The 18,247-nt window shown below is 36.9% G+C and overlaps 2 protein-coding genes across 5 annotated transcripts; one reads left to right on the top strand and one right to left on the bottom strand.

Annotated features, from left to right (window-relative positions):
- Window positions 1-1,181: 1,181 nt before the first annotated feature.
- On the bottom strand, window positions 1,182-10,459 carry LOC113046965 (phosphatidylinositol N-acetylglucosaminyltransferase subunit Q-like). Of its 3 annotated transcripts, none has more exons than XM_026208139.1 (11): window positions 10,325-10,459; window positions 8,424-9,133; window positions 8,202-8,333; window positions 7,509-7,629; window positions 7,093-7,219; window positions 4,492-4,645; window positions 3,843-3,954; window positions 3,684-3,764; window positions 2,496-2,610; window positions 2,236-2,297; window positions 1,182-2,009 (listed from the first exon to the last, which is right to left on the bottom strand). In XM_026208139.1, the coding sequence occupies exons 2-11, from the start codon at window positions 9,098-9,100 to the stop codon at window positions 1,848-1,850; spliced, it is 1,743 nt and encodes a 580-aa protein (XP_026063924.1). In that variant the 5' UTR covers window positions 9,101-9,133; window positions 10,325-10,459; the 3' UTR covers window positions 1,182-1,847. The 3 variants fall into 3 exon arrangements, with proteins under 3 accessions (XP_026063924.1, XP_026063923.1, XP_026063925.1); XM_026208138.1 differs by lacking the exon at window positions 10,325-10,459 and adding an exon at window positions 9,433-9,702; XM_026208140.1 differs by lacking the exon at window positions 10,325-10,459 and adding an exon at window positions 9,425-9,702.
- Window positions 10,460-14,515: 4,056 nt separating this feature from the next.
- On the top strand, window positions 14,516-18,000 carry LOC113046966 (suppressor of cytokine signaling 1-like). 2 transcript variants are annotated; one of them, XM_026208142.1, is made up of 2 exons: window positions 14,516-14,607; window positions 16,784-18,000. In XM_026208142.1, the coding sequence occupies exon 2, from the start codon at window positions 16,855-16,857 to the stop codon at window positions 17,458-17,460; it is 606 nt and encodes a 201-aa protein (XP_026063927.1). In that variant the 5' UTR covers window positions 14,516-14,607; window positions 16,784-16,854; the 3' UTR covers window positions 17,461-18,000. The 2 variants fall into 2 exon arrangements, with proteins under 2 accessions (XP_026063927.1, XP_026063926.1); XM_026208141.1 differs by lacking the exon at window positions 14,516-14,607 and adding an exon at window positions 15,901-16,373.
- The last annotated feature ends 247 nt before the right edge of the window (window positions 18,001-18,247 follow it).

Consider the following 18,247-nt stretch of genomic DNA (forward strand, 5'->3'; position numbering starts at 1 on the left):
AATCTAAATGTACTGTTTTCACCTTCGGTTTCCAGCACTTATATTCCAGGTTGCTGGTTGTGTGGCAGATGCAGGAGGGTCCATGTGTTGGGCACAAGCCAGAGGTCTCTGCACTTTCAGGGATCACAAGAAGATAATTCCCCTCCCCCTGAATAGATTAAAATGCTAATTTCTGTATGAAGTCTTTGTGTCTGCCCATCGAGACTACAGCTACACGAGGGTCTCAAGGGAGACAAGGGGACATCTGGACCCTGCTTCATCTTCTATCCCAGCCATTAAAAAACATAAACGCTCTCCCTCAACACATGCATAATATCACTTGTTCTCCTAGGATGAGATGTGAGACAGCCTTTAAATAGAATTCTGCACATTTCAGTTTTTACAGTCATGTAAAGAGAACTTCCAATAAATGACTATATGCACTGTAAAACACAGACATACTAATAATAAAATATAAATTATAAGACTCAAATACAGTAGAATGTGAAATATTATTAAAATTGTAAATAACTTTTTTTATATTTTAAAATGTAATTTATTTCTGTGATGGCAAAGCGGAGTGTTCAGCATCATTACTCCATTCTTCAGATTCACATGATTCATCAGAAATCATTCTGATATGATTTGCTGCTCAAGAAACATTTCAGATCTTAATATTTACATGGAAACAATGCATTTGTTTTCATGATTCTTTGATTAATAAAAAAAAAAAAACAGCATTTACTTGAAATATAAATATTTTGTAACACTATTTAAGTATTTTGATCAATTTGATAACATTTATTGTAAAAATAAAACTAAAAATCATATATAGAGAGACAGAAAGAGAGTTGGAGTTACAGCTATGCTAGGAATAACATATATATTTCGGTTTTCGACTACCCATCTGTGTGTCAGATATACACAAGGTTATTTTGCCCTTAAAAAAAAAACCTGAAGGTGAATCCCCAGTTGAGAAGTTTTTCTTGTGTTTTGGATTTGCATCGAATAGTCAGAAGTCCATTATTTCTGTGTTGTGCTCTCAGTCCAGAGCACATTCTTCACCGGCTGTTCTCCCAAACAAAAGATGCAAGACTGGTTATACACTAGCACGTCTCCGAAAATGGGTAAACTTTAAATAGCAACCATTTCAAGTCCAAACATGAAACACATGATCTAAGATGCACAATGACACTGCAGTCTACAAAAAGATATTAAACTAACTTTATTGAGGTACATTTAGATTTTGAAAATGAACAGCACAAATATATATTAACATTATGATCAACTGCATTTATAAAGATCTTGATTTTATAAATCATTAACATAAATAATAATAATAGCTACAAAACAACAATTTGGCAACACTGGCATAACAAGTGGTTCATGGTCAACTGATTGACACTAATCTGTATTACATTCAACATTCAGAGTCAGTACACATTAATCAGATAGATTAGACTCATAACTGTCTAACATTTTATAGCTTACTTTTACCAGTCATTCTCTTTCTATCTGCGCATCGTGAGAGACAGCAAAAAAAAAAACTGAGGAGATGTCAACAGTGTCAACTCCGCTTCAAGTGATCTTCATTCAATTATGGCTGTGAATGAGCAACAAGTTTTTAAATATCAATGTTTTAATATACTGGATGTAATAATCTTCAGTGTTATAAAAAGTAGCTTTAAAATAAATACAAAAATAAAAATCAGTTTAAATCAAAGTGTTTAGAAAAGGAAAGATCATGATTTTAATCTACAAATGAAAGAATATCTACTTCTGTTAAAAACCTAAGTAAGACTATTTAACTAAGACTATTTTGAGCGTCACTGGACTCCAATAGAGCAACTTTCTCCCAGTGCCCAGAGTTAGTCAGTCTTGTCAGTCTTGTCAGTCTTCTGCTTCCAGGGGTAAATGAGTTCTCCTACAAACAGCTTCTTGCACAACGCGGCCCAGGAATCCTTAGGGTTACAGCTATAAGTGGGCGTCCGGTAACACTGCAGTACAGAGCTGCATTTCAGTGGGTTGATCTGAAGTTGGAGAAAAGAAAATACATTTTTCATTCATGTTTGCTCATCTGGTACAGAGACAAGTAAAGGATGTCCAGTGTTTGCACTCTACAGTGAGCCAAACAAAGCTAGTCAATAACCCTCACATCCAACCCACAAAATCAACAGGTCAAACCCAAACCACAAATGAAACCCAAACATAAATAAACCATGGGACGATGAGCTGTTTTAGCAACAATCAACCTACCTCCATCATCAGGTGAAGAGGAGTTCCTGGCTCCTGACAAATCACATTGAATTTAACGCCCTCTGGAATACAAAGAGATGGGTAAAGTACTAATCAGTTGTATAAACACATAATTAAGCAAGCGGTTTTCACAGGAGGTCAGTATATGACTGCAGTACATGGCCTGGAAGAATGCTCAGAGTTTCATCTCTATCATCAGAAAGTAAAAAGATGCATGAGGTTTTTTGATTGATTTCACTGTGTGAAAGATTATGGCTCACCTGCCAGTCTGTATGGTCTGCAGATCCGTAGGCCGATGGCAAACAGGGGCAAGGAGTTGATGAAGTCCACACTAAGATGAATCACTCCCTGAAACAGCACCACCACCAGCCGCAGCTAGAAACACAGAAACAACATACTTATGTTAGCAAAATATATTCAAATATTTATTTTATTTTATTCTAAAAAAAAAAAAAAAAAAAAAAAAAAAAAAAAACAGCATTATGACTTAAACAACAGTATTAAACAACACAACTCTTTTCAACATCAATAATAAGAAACGTTTATTGCAGATCAGCATATTAGAAATGATTTCTAAAGGATTATTTGAAACTTTAATGAATGCTGAAAATTCAGCTTTGCTATCACGTGAATATATTACATGTTAAAATTATATTACATTAGAAAACAGTTATGTACAATTGAATAATATTTTACAATATTCCTATTTTTATGGCATTTTTGATCCAATATATGCAGTGATGGTAAGTATAAAAGACTTAACTATATTATATACGTAACTAATAAATAAAAAATTTCACACCTACCCTCAACCTTTGAACAGTACTAAATAGGCCATTGCAAGCAATAAAATCATCAAGTGTCAATAGCTAAAACATGATAATGACCATATAATGATTTAATAATTTTCATAATGACCAAATTCATAATTCCCCCCAAAAAATAAAATAAAAACAAAACCAGTCATACGTAGCACAGGTATATTTGTAGCAATAGGCAACAATACATTGTATGGGTAAAAAAAAAATATTTTATGCCAAAAATCATTATGATATCAAGTAAAGATTATGTTCCATGAAGATATTTTATAAATTTCCTACCTTAAATATATAAAAACTTATTTTTTTATTAGTAACATGCATTGCTTTGGACAACTTTAAAAGCGATTTTATAAATATTTAGATTTTCTGGACCCTCCGATTCCAGATATTCAAATAGTTGTACCTCAGCTCTATTTTGTCTTGTCCTAACAAACCATACATGAATGAAAAGCTTATTTATTCAGCTTCCAGCTTTCTTTTACTCAGCTTTCTACTTTTAAAATGACCCTTATGACTGGTTTTGTGGTCTAGGGTCACATCTAGAAGGCAAAGAAATGTAGCTGACTTCTGGACCGATGTAACATTAAAAAAACTGTTGAGATGGAAAAAGTGTGAAACTAGACTCACCAGAGTAAAGACGAGGTAATACAAGGCAGTGGTGGGAAGCAGGAACAGCAGAATCGTAAAGAGCAAAGTGCCAATGAACAACTGCAAAGGAAACAGAGCAGTGTGAGATGTGTTCTGTAGGGATGTGCTTAATAGATGGCAGTTGTGTAGGACATGTACCTGGTCCAGGTCATAGGAGCACGAGTCAACCCTCTGCCTCAATACATTCCATTTCTTTCCCCTGAAGAGCCGCCACAGGGCGGAGAGACCATAGATCTTCAGACAGTAGAGTCTGACAGCAGAGATGGGAAAGTACACTTCACAAAACAAATAAACTGTACTGCAGTTCTCAGAAAAGATTAAAGTCCCTGGAATTTTGTGTCAAGGTTAATATGTAAACAAAAGATGCAAGACTCTAAATATAAATGACAAGTAAGTGCCCAGAAAAATCTGAGATAGAATCTTAAAGAGATAGTACACCTAAATTTCTGTCATGGTTTATGTTCTCTCATGTCTTTCCCAACCTGTGTAATGTTCTTTCTAGAATAGAACATAAAAATCACTTTTATTTCAAGCAATGAAAGGGAACAGTGACCTTGGTGGTCCATGATTCCTATCCACTTGTATAATACGTTAAAAAGCAGCCTGGACATTGGACATGTTGTGAAAACAGAAAGTCATACAGGTTTAGAATGACAAAGTGAATGAGTACATAATATTTATTTCTGGATGAACTATCCCTTTAAGAGGCGCAGATATAAAAGTTGATATTGCCCTCTACTGGAAATGCACAAAGATGACAGTAAGTTGCAACAAAACCAAATCTCACCTTGCCCCGTACACATAAAAACAGTAGATGTGGAAAGTGAGGAGGGCCACGATGTCAGACAATACGGAAAGAGCAAAGGTCAATCCCAAGCAGGCTGAGAGTCCAACATACCACAGGATCCTCTCAATGAAAGGAGACATCAGGTGGATGTAACCTGCAGACACAATCACAAAACACAGATGCGAGTCATTCAATAAGCATGGGACACTAATCATTAAGCACATCTTACCAGCGAACATACACTCATTTCACATCCTTCTCTTCACTCTCTGAGGAAGAAGTCTCTAAACTCATCCTTTTTTAATCATCCTAATACTCGTCCGCTTGATCCTATTCCATCTCAACTCTTTCAAACCATTTCCCCTGCAGTTGTGCCTGCACTCACTCATCAACACATTCCTTCACACAGGTGCTTTTCCCTCAGCATTTAGACAGGCTTGTATTACTAAGAAATAACCCTTAACCCATCTCTTTCAGAGAACTACAGACCGGTTTCCCTTCTTCCTTTCATTGCAAAAACACTTGAATGTGCTGTTCAACCAAGTCTCTGCCTTTCTCACACAGAACAACCTCCTTGACAGCAACCAGTCTCAGTTGACATTGAACCAAGATTGCCTTGCTCTCAGAAGCCCAAAGACTGGCAAAAGTGGAAATTTTCGACTTTACAATACTTATCTTACTGGATCTGTCCGCTGCTTTGGCGTTTAACCTCCAGATCCTCCCTCAAACCTATTGGCAAAGGGCATCTCAGGAACCGCACTCCAATGGTTTGAGACTTACCTCTAGGTCCTTCAAGGTATCTTGGAGAGATAATGTGTCACAACATCTAACTACTGGGGTTCCTCAGGGCTTAGGTTTTGGACCATTTCTCTTCTGTATTCATGGCATCACTAGGCTCTGTCATTCAGAAACATGGCTTATCATATCACTGCTACGCTGATGACAATTAACTCCACCTCTCATTCCATCCTAAAGATCCGATGATAGCTGCTCACATCTCAGCTTGTCTAACAGACAGTTCTTGCTGGATTAAGGACCATCAACTCAACCTTGCCAAGACAGAACTGCTTGTGGTTCTACCATTGTTTCATCACAATTTCACCATCCAGAACACATCACATCACAAATCAATCATAACTCCTTCAAAAACAGCCAGAAACCTTGGAGTTATGATAGATGATCAGCTGACTTTCTCAGACCACATTGCTAAAACTGTCAGGGTCCTGCAGATTTGCTTTATTTAATATCAAGAAGATCAGGCCCTTTCTTTCGAAACATGCTTCACAACTCCTTCTTCAAGCTCTTGTTCTTAGAGCCCTGCATTTTCACGTCATAGTTCAGACACAGGCCGGGCCTCGTAGGCTTCCTGTCTATTTTTTTAGTTTAGACATCCATCAGTTAGTGATGAAAATAAATAATTGCAGCGCTGGTCAAAACAACACGAGAGCGTGCTACCCTGACTGTCAAGAGTGGCTCGACAGTGTTTACTATCCAACCAGCAGCAGTATGGTGCATGGTGTCAAATGTACATGTAATAGGCTTAAGCCAGTCGCAAAAAAACAGTAAAAGTAATTACCATAAATGTGACAGAGAAATAGTAAGGAGATATCTGAATTATATTTACTAATAAACTAGTGTTTTCTGAGTCTGTGTCGCAAGGACGAAGTTGCCGATCCACAGAGGTGCCTTTAGAGAGAAGTGCATCTTTACATATTATGATTATAATGAAAGAGTTTTTGTTTTCGATTTGTTTTATTTCATTAAGTAGTCATTTAAATTTTTCTATAGATGTTTATCATATCTATGAGGCATGTTTTTGCTGAGCTTCAGTTCATTTTTGTACTCCTGTTAAAGACGAGATGGCAGAAAGCACATCATTTTTGTTTTCTTTATTTTATAAAATCACAACGTTTTGTTGATATTGTGAGTACACACAAATAAAAGTAGACCCTACTTAAGCAGTTGCGAATGATTACTCTTACCTATATATAAAAAATAAAAAAAAATGACGGCGTATCCACTGAAAAACAATTATTGCACTGGCACAGCCATGTCCTGCAAAGCGTCTCTGCACTATTGGATATAGCACACATTTATCTAGGTTTAACATTTAAACATTGTTAAATGCTTGAACTGTTTTATATCTATAGATTTTATTTTAGGCTAGTCATAATAGTTTGAGAAAGATTAGTTGAGCAAACATAATAAAAAAAAATAAAAATAATAATAACCTTGCCTCTTTTAGACTTGGACTATAACGGCTTGCTTTTATATATATATATATATATATATATATATATATATATATATATAAAAAACTTACACTAGTTTCTCTACTTTTTTTATATTCTATTCATTTTCTTTCTATTTACTATACAATTAACAAAAAGCAAAAAGGGCCTCTAACACTAGCTTTTTATTATTATATAATAAAAAAACCTTGCTACATGTACAACATTAATCTAACTGAGACTTATTATAGCACATGCATTGTTGTTTTTGATTGCTTCCATTGCCATCATTTGTAAGTCGCTTTGGATAAAAGTGTCTGCTAAATGACTTCATGTAAATGTACCACTATGAGAACTGAGAACTACTTACTGATCCACAGATGAATGTGGTAGAGAAAGAATCTCCCCAGGACCTGGTCAAGAGCTCTGTTCATCTTCAGTCCAGCAGGAGCTCCCATCAGCCATTCTAACAGCTCCTGCAGCTCTTTAGCCACACGCTGCCAGAGAACACAAGATTGTCAGATAGACATCGGACTACACATTTATATATACACACTACCCTTTAAATCTTTGTTTGGGGTTAAAACGATTATCATTTTATTTGTTTTAGAAGAAATTAATATTTTTATTCAGCAAATAAAATTATGACAGTTGACAGCAAATAAATGCAAACATTTCAACAAACAAATGCAGCTTTGTCAAGCATACAAGACTTCCAAAAATAACAGCAAATCTTACTGATTCCAAACTTTTCAACAAGTGTGATATAATACGTGTCATACTTACATCAGCCACAGGAACCAAAGTATCTGCTAATTTGCTGATACGATTCTCCCTATAAAGCCATGAGATAAGCAGCAAACCAAGGGCTATGTCCACAAGAAAAGACACGAAAATGTTTGCTTTTCTGCAAAGAATCAAAAAAAGAAGGGTGAGAATATGATTTATTTTTAATTACACAAGAGCAACATGATGCATGGATCAATAACACAATGCTTTGTCTCAATATGTGTTTTTAAAAATAAGTAACATATGGTATTTACTGTGTAAAAGTCTGAAAATCTGATTTTTTTTTACCTTTCTATGACGCGGGAAGTTTAATGTAATTATATTTAGCAATTAATAACTCATGATAATTTGTAATATATATATATATATATATATATATATATATATATATATATATATATATATATATATATATATATATAGTACACACAGATAAAGGGAGAAAGAGAGATGTAAAAACTCTTATTTTATACATTCATTGGAAAACATTTTTCATTAATGTTACGCTACAAATGTCCTAATATTACCATTTTCCTCAAAATTAGTGAAGCATTTTTTTAAAAAACCTAATGAAACCAACATGAATTCAAAGAGTACATTTCTAAGAAGTTGGCACGTGTATTCTAAACCAAATCTTTGTCTTTTTGTTATTAATGATGCTCTTGTTTGTCACTGACCCAAGTTCTGTACCTCATGAATTCCATGTGTGTAGCAGCTTTTTTCGGAGAGAAAACATTCCTGAAATGAACCGCTCTGTATCCCAACTGAACACAGGTGGACAGCTTGCTTGAGATGAACAACACTGGACTCAAATGTAAAATCCTGTAAAATACCAAAAGATCCGAGTATGAATTGTCATCATCACTCTTCAGTCTCGACTGAACAGGTTCAAGCCGAGACACATCAACTCACCTGAAACTGCCCAACCAGTGCCACAGAGACAGCAGCCATGTCAGGAAGATGCAGAGCGGGACCGACGCTTGTTTCAGAAGCTCTGCAATAATACTAGCCTCCCTGCCTTCAGACTGCCAGTGGGTGAGCTTGAGTGGCCCATCATCATATTTGTCGAGGAAAAAGAGAGGCTGACTTTGATCAACTGTCTGGAAGACCAAGCGCAGCTCTGAGGGCTCAACATCAGACTTCTGGCCGACATCCTGTACCGGGTGAAGCTGGGACAGCATCACCTTCCTCTGATCGTAATGAATGAGGATGATCTTATCATCGCCGTTCTTCTGCTCCTGCAGATGTATCCCATTGTTTCGGACCACCTGACACGTAAAGCCTCTTTTGCCAATCTCACGGCTCAACTGCAGCCAACGTTTCTGAGGAAAGATGGTACTCAGGTCTTTTAGGAAGCTGTCCATTCCTTCTTGGCCTTCTTTGGGCATACTCCAGGAGCCCAGGACGGTCAGCTCCACCTGAGTCTGGCTCTGCAGCTCACTCAGGTACTTCTTCACCTGTCCCGGTATGAAGGGGTAGTGAACGACAGCCAGCACCACAGCAGAAGTGTGCCCCGGGATCCAGCGCCCCACCAGCAGGCCGCTGTCAGCAGTGTTACAGCACTGGGGAAAGAAGATCTTCAGCACCATTGTGGTGTGCTATAAAGTCCAAACGATACACTCCTGTATAGGCAAAAATTAATTTTTGTAAATATGCATACAGTTTCTATAATGGAAAGTTTTGAGTTGCCAAGTCAAAAACAAACATGCAGTTTGCTTAGAAGCCCCCACAGATCCAGAGAGAACAGATCTGCTGTACTCGTCCCCTTACAAATCAATTGAACATGAATTCGGGTCGTTTCTGTGGAAACTACACGCTCCGGGCAAAACTCATATCGATTTGATTCGCACTTTTAATGTTACCAAATGCAGGGACATGCTACTCCATGTTGTAAATATTAGTTAAGTACTCACAAAGTTACCTTGTGTGATTTAAAGGGCAAGGACTTCTGAGAAGTTGCTCTTATCTTGTAACCGACGCCGTGCAGGTTAACTCTACTTTGTGCGATAACCAACGCTGGCATGCTCCCAACAAATTAAAAATGAAATCATGAGAAAACAGCAGCCGGGATAATAGTCCGGTTGTGACTCCTGCCAAACTGACAAAAACCCGTTTTACCGTAGAAGTAGACAGACCTAAACATTCGTATTGTTGATAGTCCGTCACTGAATGTCGGTCGGGTGAACTCAAGGGACATTTTCAGTTCCGACAGGAATAATAATCAAGTAGCGCTTGGTTGATTCGACCTAGATCACGCCTGCAGGTTTAACCCCGAAGTAAATAGAATACATCCATACGTTATATGAAGATATCAATATTGCTCAATGCTCATATGCCAATTGTATAGCAAAGGCGATTAAATAACTCATAACAATCATTGCATATTAGTGTGTTCTTTTTCTTTCTACAAACCATTATAATTGCGTGTTAATCTCGTTCTTAAACACAATTTTTCATTTGCATGCTATAGTCTTTGTCTTACAGGCCTAAACCTAACAAATCATTAGGATCATTAGGACCAAGTTAGTTAGAAAAACAAAGGTTTCATTCAAAACAAGTCAGCTGGAAGGAAGCAGCTTCCAGAAGAGATCAGATGTAGGCTACTACAACAGACTTCACATATAAATCCAGACAAAAACACATCTGTTTACTGAATGAGCGCTGAGTCCTTCTGACTGCTCTGTATCATCTTATGTAGCCATTCTTATCCCTGGTTTTATTTTTATTTTTCTTCTTAGGCATCTGTTATGATTACTTAAAAGATTTCATTTAAAGCACTTATTAGCATTATGAAATGTGCTAAAGAAACTTGCCTTGTTTAAAAGCCAGAAGAGTCACATGAACTGCCGACGGCTGAATGTGTCTGAATGGGACTTATCCTAACTGAAACGTTAGCTATCTTAACATTCAAGACAAAAAAAGGGTCCTCTAAACAACCAGCCTTTCTTTCCTGATAACAGCTTCACACATGATAACACTTGAATTTCAGGAGGGAACTGAAGCAAATATGAACGAGATGTGGATGAACGTTTATTTAAGTCACTCCGCAAATTTAAATGGTCTTTTTTTTATTTTTTCACCTCTTTTCTAAAGTGATGCAGAACTTTTTATACTTCATATAATACCATCTGCACTAAAATGTTTAATGATCCTTGACAAAAGTAGGTTGGAAAATAAATAAATATAATAAAACAGCCCAAATCCGTCTGCACTGGTCATTATTAGCAACATTATTTGCCTGTTCACAATCTCAAATAAAGTGTTAACCAGTGTTGGGCAGTAACTAGTTTAAGCAACTAATAATATTACTTTTTACAGTACCTAGTAGTGTAATTAATCACTAATAAGATTTTTGTTAGAATATTACATTTACTATCCATAAAACAACTCGTTGGTTATATAGATGCCTTAACCTCTGCTGATTTAACATCCAACAATACCTAGTTTTATTTTCATAATTCACATTAAGTCATAAGTGCATCAAGCAAGCTTGAAATATGAAAAAGCTTACATTTAGCGGATGGAAATATTGACATTGTATTGATTTTGTCAGGACAACAACAAAAAAAAAAGTTCTGAGAACCGATGTGTAAGTTATGGCTTTACTCTGGCATTGCATGGCTTGCCCCTCCCTTGATCCATATATAAATGATATTACTATGATTAAACATCTTACAAACGTATGCCATTTCTTTTGATAAAATACATTATGAAGCATAATCATATATGGGTAAAGAGAAATGAAAAAAGAGTGTTTGTAATAACCTTTGACTGAAGTAGTGTTGCCAGAAAGTAATACATAAAGCAATAATATAAAAGGAGTAACTAGTAATGCGTAATAAATTACACATTTGGAGTAAGGAGCCCAACACTGATGTGATAGAGGTAAACATAGTATAGTTTCCAGAAGATGGCGCTAGAATTGCATTAACAATGATGGAGTCATGAACTCCAACTTCAATATCCAGGGTGTTGAAATGACACTTAACCCTCTATGGTACGGAGTTGCCATATGGCAACAATTAATTTATACTCATTTCTTGTTATTCTGAAAAAAACTACGATCTATCACATTATGGGAATTAAAAGGGTAGGCCTTAAGGTAGCCAATGATGTGCTGTTTTTAAGTCACATGACAACTGAATGTCCTCCCAAAACTCATTTTCCCATGGTCAACCTCACACAGAAAACACCCGTTGAAGTGCTCCAGAAATTGCATTATTAACCTAATTTCTAAACATCTTTTCTCAAGGGGGATTTTTTTGCAACATCTTTGTTAAGTAAATTAGCTATTTTAATTCATAAATCAATTTGGTCTATAAAAGTTTTACTGTAAATTAAGAAAATATCAAGGTTGCCATATAGGTAGTAGCGTCAATAAAATTATCACATTTATTTAATGATTCTAAGTGTGTATTGTAGTATAGTTGTTTATGTATAAATAACAAAATTATATCTTCTTTTCAGAAAATGAATACAGCTATATTTTATGGAAAGGGCAATAGGAAGAGTGCAGAGTTGGCCTGTCATGGAGAAGAAAGAGAAGTGCAAATACCCTGGCTGCAGGTGGATCGTCTGCATGAAGTGCAGCAAAATTGACTTGTACCTTTGCATCACAGCTGAAAGGAACTGCTTTTTGCAGTTTCATGGGATGTCATGAAATTTGACATGAGTTGGATTGAGACGGGTGCACATGGATGGACTGGGAAAACCCACACTGAGGGGCAGCTGTGCTCTAATGGTCAGAGTGTTGGACTAGTTACCCAAAAGTCACAAGTTTGAGTCTCGGTGCTGGCAGGAGATGTAGATGGGAGGTTGTGAATGAACAGCGCTCTCTTCCACCCTCAATACCCATGGCTGAAGTGCCCTTGAGCAAGACACTGAACCCCCATTTGCTCCCCGGGCGCTGGATATATAGCTGCCCACTGCTCCAGGTGTGTTCTCACTGCTGTGTGTGTGTGCACTTGGATGGTTTTAATGCAGAGCACCAATTCCAAGTATGGGTTACCAAACTTGGCAAATGTCACAACTTTCACTTTTCACTTTACTTTGGGGAGCCGCCTATCGTAATACCTGTATTTTATATTTTCATGTTCTACTTGGTATTAGCGCATGTTCCAAGCTACCATACATTTACTTAATTTTTATAAAATACTTTCAAAAATATTTGTTTTATTTATAATAATATAATAATATAATAATACTTTTAAGTACCATTTTGAAGGTTAAACGATAGGAACCTACCTACTTTTGGTTTGCACGAGTTCCAAGTATAACAATCTATCAATATCTAAAAGAAATGTCAATTTAAATAGAAAAGATAATCATAATTTAATAGAAAAACTACTTTTTTTGGCCATTTTCCATTGTGACACTGTTACCATATGGCAACGTTTTTCTAAATACCCGCCCAAAGAAATATTTCACAAAATCTTTTTGGATTTGTATAAGTGAAGCTATTTCATGTAATAAAAACTTATTTAAAAAAATATTTCATGGTTAGAACATAATGCGTACCATAGAGGGTTAAATGGGAATAACAGGAATAACAGGAGGAGTTTGCTAAACCGCAATAAAACGAAATTCAATACAGACATACAAAAGCTTTAAGACAAAACATACATACTCACATGATTAATCACTATTTGCTTATCAAGGTACAAACATCCGTTGGGGAGAAAATGAATTACAGGAAAACCGTTCCTTTATTTCCTATAGCTGTGTAAATCAGACGTTTAGTTCAGTACAGTTCAACAGAGTTAACCTTAGCCAGCAGATTTCTGAAGGGATAGTCGACATAAATAAATAAATATATTTCATCTGCAGAACATGAGAAATATTAAATATTTACTGTCGTTGTGTGGACAAATAAATACAGTCAATGGGAACTGAAACTGTTTAATTGTGCCACAAAGTAGCCTACCACTATGTGTATTCCGTCTTGTTCAAATACAGAATAACAATAGTTTTCAACATTTGATTAAAGCACTTCCACAACGTTCCCTAAAAAAATACATTTATATTATTTCAGTTAAGAGTAGGCTAATCCTGTAGCACCTGTCCACAAACCTGACTCCTGATTATGTAACAGTAAACCTGTGTCCTACATACACGCCTCTTCAGTGAACAAAGTTCTTTAGCACAAAGACGAGCTTTTCTTGTAAAGCCTGGCGCCACGCACGTGACGCTTCTGAATGCGAGGGATTTTTTTGTCTCGTTTTCATGAATTCCCAATAACTTCATAATGATTCATGCCCATTACACGCATCTTCATCATCATCTTTGTTTGTTATTTATTTATAAGGATTATTATTATTATTATTTATTAAAAAAAGCACTGAAAATTTAGAAGTAGCCTAGATGATACGTTTGCTTAGTAATTTGTAAGTCGCTATGTAAATTGTGTGAAAAAAATAAAAAATAAAATAAAACTGGAAAAATATATTGATGCAAAGCAAAAAATGGTCGCGATAACAAATGGATTCATACAAAAAATAATAATAATAATAATAAAAAAATAAAAACGTAAGGGAAGAAGCTTTTCTAAACATAGGCTACTATTCTAGCAAACCGTACGAGACTTTGTTTACGTGGTTTGGAATTCAGTGATGTGGCCTCTGGATCACGTGACTTAAAAATAATAATAATAAAGTTCAAACCGAAAGTGACCAGAGTTTATTTTCTTTATCTGATGCTTAACAGCATTGCTTTTGTGATAACGTAGCCAACTTTACGTGACGGGAGGACAGGTCAAATTCCTAAGGAGGCAAAGAATGAGAAAGTGAAGTTCAGCTCATCAAAACAGTTTCTACGTGTTTTAGAATTAGGTGATTGTATTGTTGGATTCCCTATCTCAAGAAGTAGGCCTATTCCTCATTTTCTACGAATAGCATTAGGTGACTCGAACAATTGCAATTCAATTTAGGAGAAACAGCACCATCTATAGTAAATTATAGCCACTATGGGTGCAGGCCAGGCACCTAGCTGCTTTCACTTTCGTTTTCCCGTAAAGCACCTGGAGTGGCTATGCGGTGAAGATAAAAAAGGCAAATGTGTTTGAATAGCAAACAACGCATGTCAGCCGTGAAAGAACAAGGTAAGGATCATTTCATGTACGTAATTATGTTAACATGTAGTAATGATGCAAGCATATTACAGATGTCTCCTGTACTGTGACTTTGCTGTTTAAGAGAGAGGTGGCTGACTGAGACAGATTTTATGAATCTGGCCTTTTTTCAATTAATCTGGCTTTGTGAATGAAACAGATGTGCAAAAATATGCAACTGATTTCTTTTGGGTGCATCCACAACACAGCGCGCGTTTGGAAATATGCATTTGCGTGTGTGATGAAATTATTAATAATAATAAAAATAGACCTGTCACCACACACTGTAAATATCTGCGGAGGCATCTAGAGACGACACGAACCCAGACAGATAGTGATGAAGGTGATGATGGCATTGCACCAAAATGTCATCGAATAAAAATGCGCCTAACATGTTCAAGCAGTTGCTCAATCTGATAAAGAAGGTTGTTTCAGGGAAAAGCTCTGATAATTGACACATGCCGGTTTGTTTAGATTCTCTTCCTTATGTGTGGAAGTGCAAGCACGTTATTCTCCACTAGTGGTCCTCCTACTGTAAATATGTGCCTTTCTGAGAAATACAAGAGAAACGAAAGTATAACCAGTAACTGAAAGGCAAACATCTCATTGTAAAGAAAATACACCCTCTAATTTGCATGACTGGGATTTCAGTTTCACAATGATATCATTTAAACGAATCACAGAGTCAGAAGAGTTCATTTCATTTAAAAGGTATTTTGTTGTACAGGCTGATGTCATTCTTCTTGTTAAATGGGCTTTCAGGTATGGCTTATTCACATGTAAATCACATTGACTGGGCCATGAAGATTAAAAGCTCATGCAGACAATAGATTTTTGAATCCCCTGAAATTGCATGCAAAACTTTTAAACGGTCTTTTTTTGTGTAACAACTTTAGCACAAATTATGTCTAATAAGCAGAACTTTTTGTGCAGTGCATGTCTGAGTGTTTTTAATATGCATGCTGTCATGCAATCTAAACTCTTTCAGGGGGTGTAAGAAACTTAAAAGAATAAGAAACTTATGGATACATGCTTGCATGGTCCGCAGATGTGGATTTACTGCAGAATTCAGTTTCATTTACGGCTAATGCTTTACGGATCTGAACTGATCTGTCAGCTCTAACACAGTGTTACATTAACAGGACAAATGCAAACATGCATAATTCACAACAACCGTAACAGTAAGATGAGCATGTTCAACCCTTAGATTCATGAACTTATTGAATCACACACACACACACACACACACACACACACACACACACACACACTAAGCCTACTAATACTGATATATGATGACATTAGGGTATTAATGTGGCCATTAACCTTAGCTGATCATTGTCCATTCAGATACTTTTCTTGGTATCTATTCTTTGGTTAAAAAAACGAAGAAGAAAAAAGGGAACTTTATTTGGAAATGCTTAAACTTTTATAAGAGAAGTGAAAGAAGACGCTTTACTATCAGGTAGGAGTGGCCAAATCCTGAGTTGATTTCAGAGAAAGCCTGAGAGTGAAAGGATTCCGGGAAATGGGCGGAGCTGTTCGCCTTATATGTAGAGCTTTCACAGCGCTGTCAGTTCATTCTGACATTAGAACGAGCAGAAGATTCTGTCTCGCGCGGAGGAGCTCTCTATCGAGATATAACGGTGGAATAAATCAATGGGAGTTCAAACACGCCTGATTTTGGAAACGGCGACGAGAGTTTGTCAAAGGCAGAGTTGTACTGACTGCTCTTGGAGTTCACATTCGCTAAAACGGTAAGATTCTAGTTTTGAGGCTACTGTTAAAACAGTTTCACGGACTGTTTTCGATTCAAATGTGTAATTGTGCGTTTTGTTTTGTTTATTTACGTTGTGATGCAACGCTTAGCTATAATAACACGCATCAAGTTAACTTGTAAGATATTTTGTATTGCTACTGTAGCAATGTTAAAATATAAAGACGTATGAAATAAACTTTTGAAAAAGTTTTATCAAATACACTTAAACACCTAATGCCCTGATAATGAAGGATTAGTCAGATGAGTGAATCCAGATGTTACCATGAAACGAGAGAATGTATTGCCCCCTGTGTGGCGTTTGTCAGTAACATACACCATGTAGATTGACTTGGAGTCGATTTCGGAAAGGCCACTGATTAACGGTGTTCTTCACTTGCTCTTCAACAGACAGATGAGTCTCTAGATGATCTTCCTGTGGTACGGCATGGAAGACCACACTGGTTGGTCTTTCCTGTAGGATGGTGGCGCACAGTTCAGTGGAAGGGAATCAAGGCACGGAAGAACCCCAAGCGAGGACAGAAGCCTCCCCAAAGTTCTCCCAATCCCAAACACCCAGGCCAAGCCAACTGGCAGCGGTTATCCAGACACATTTCAGGCCCTTCAACTATGCCAGGGACTTCAAGACCATCGCGAAGACCACCTCAATGCTAGAGGAGAGTGGCTTCTATTGGGGTCCCATGACTGTGGAGGAAGCACATCAGAAGCTGAAGAAGGAGCCAGTGGGAACTTTCCTGATCCGGGACAGTTGTCAGAGCGACGTTTTCTTTACACTGAGTTACACGGCACAGAACGGTCCCGTCAGCGTCCGGATTACCTTCAAGAATTCCAAATTCAGTCTGACTGGCAGCAAGCAATCTTTTGACTGTCTTTTCAAACTGCTGGAGCACTACATCAGTTCCCCGAAGAAGGGTCTCGTCAGGCCCTACAGGAAAGAACCGGTGGAGTCTCTGCAGCAGCTGTGCCGCAGACGGATTATCGAAACATGCGGCGGAAAAGACATCGACCGCATCCCTGTGCACCCGATCCTCAAAGACTTCCTCCATGCCTTCCCTCATCCGCTATGAAGACCAGACTCATTGCATTAAAGCGCTGCTGGAATATTCTGGAGATACTTGATGGACTCCTCGTGGTCCTGCTCTGTTTTAGGACGCAGGAATCATACTGTAGCACATTCTGGAATATCAGACTTGAACACTGCACAATGAAAGTTTACATTGTTTGTGAATGTTTACACTATACGGGAATATTGTGTTCCTTCGGTTCTATTTCTGCTATGCAGAAAGATTTATTTCAAAATAATACTTTTTATAAAAATAATAAATGTATTTGTAATCAACTTAAACCATCTCAATTTTTTTTACTTTATGTGTTGGGGGATTCAAAGACTCGGAGACCTGAATGGAAATGCTTGATTACTGTTTTTGTTATTATTATTAGATTTAGAAAAAAGGCAGTCATCAAATAGAGTCGTTTCAAACTATTACATTTCAATTAAAGTCTAAGTGTATTCAAATGAATGGCTACCAAAATAACTAGTTATATTTAAATAAAAGGTTTTTAAATTATATTCAAATGAAGGTTTACATATCTAAAAAAAAAAAAAATCTATGTAGGCAAGAACTTTTCTTTCAGTAAGGCTATTAGTTTTCATCTAAACACCACGCGCTAAATAACGGCCAGACATTTCAGATGATACTCAAAAGTGCTGAAATAGACTACAGGCGAGAAATTTCCAAACTGAGCCTCACCCATGTCTAACAAGATTCAAGATTCATATCTTCGCCTAATCCCTGCCCATGGAACCCGCCTTTTTCTTCGAATCTGACAGGTCATGTTTAAGCTACAGTGTAT

Source organism: Carassius auratus, chromosome 28 (assembly GCF_003368295.1).
Source record: "Carassius auratus strain Wakin chromosome 28, ASM336829v1, whole genome shotgun sequence".
NCBI classification, from domain to species: domain Eukaryota; kingdom Metazoa; phylum Chordata; class Actinopteri; order Cypriniformes; family Cyprinidae; genus Carassius; species Carassius auratus.

Excerpts from the sequence above, each read along its gene's own strand:
- LOC113046965 (XM_026208139.1), bottom strand. The coding sequence starts at position 9,100 with ATGGTGCTGAAGATCTTCTTTCCCCAGTGCTGTAACACTGCTGACAGC. Across the intron at positions 2,611-3,683 it reads ATTACCTCGTCTTTACTCTG|CTGCGGCTGGTGGTGGTGCT; the intron begins GTGAGTCTAGTT and ends CTGTGTTTCTAG. Across the intron at positions 2,298-2,495 it reads CAGACCATACAGACTGGCAG|AGGGCGTTAAATTCAATGTG; the intron begins GTGAGCCATAAT and ends TTTGTATTCCAG.
- LOC113046966 (XM_026208142.1), top strand. The coding sequence starts at position 16,855 with ATGGTGGCGCACAGTTCAGTGGAAGGGAATCAAGGCACGGAAGAACCC.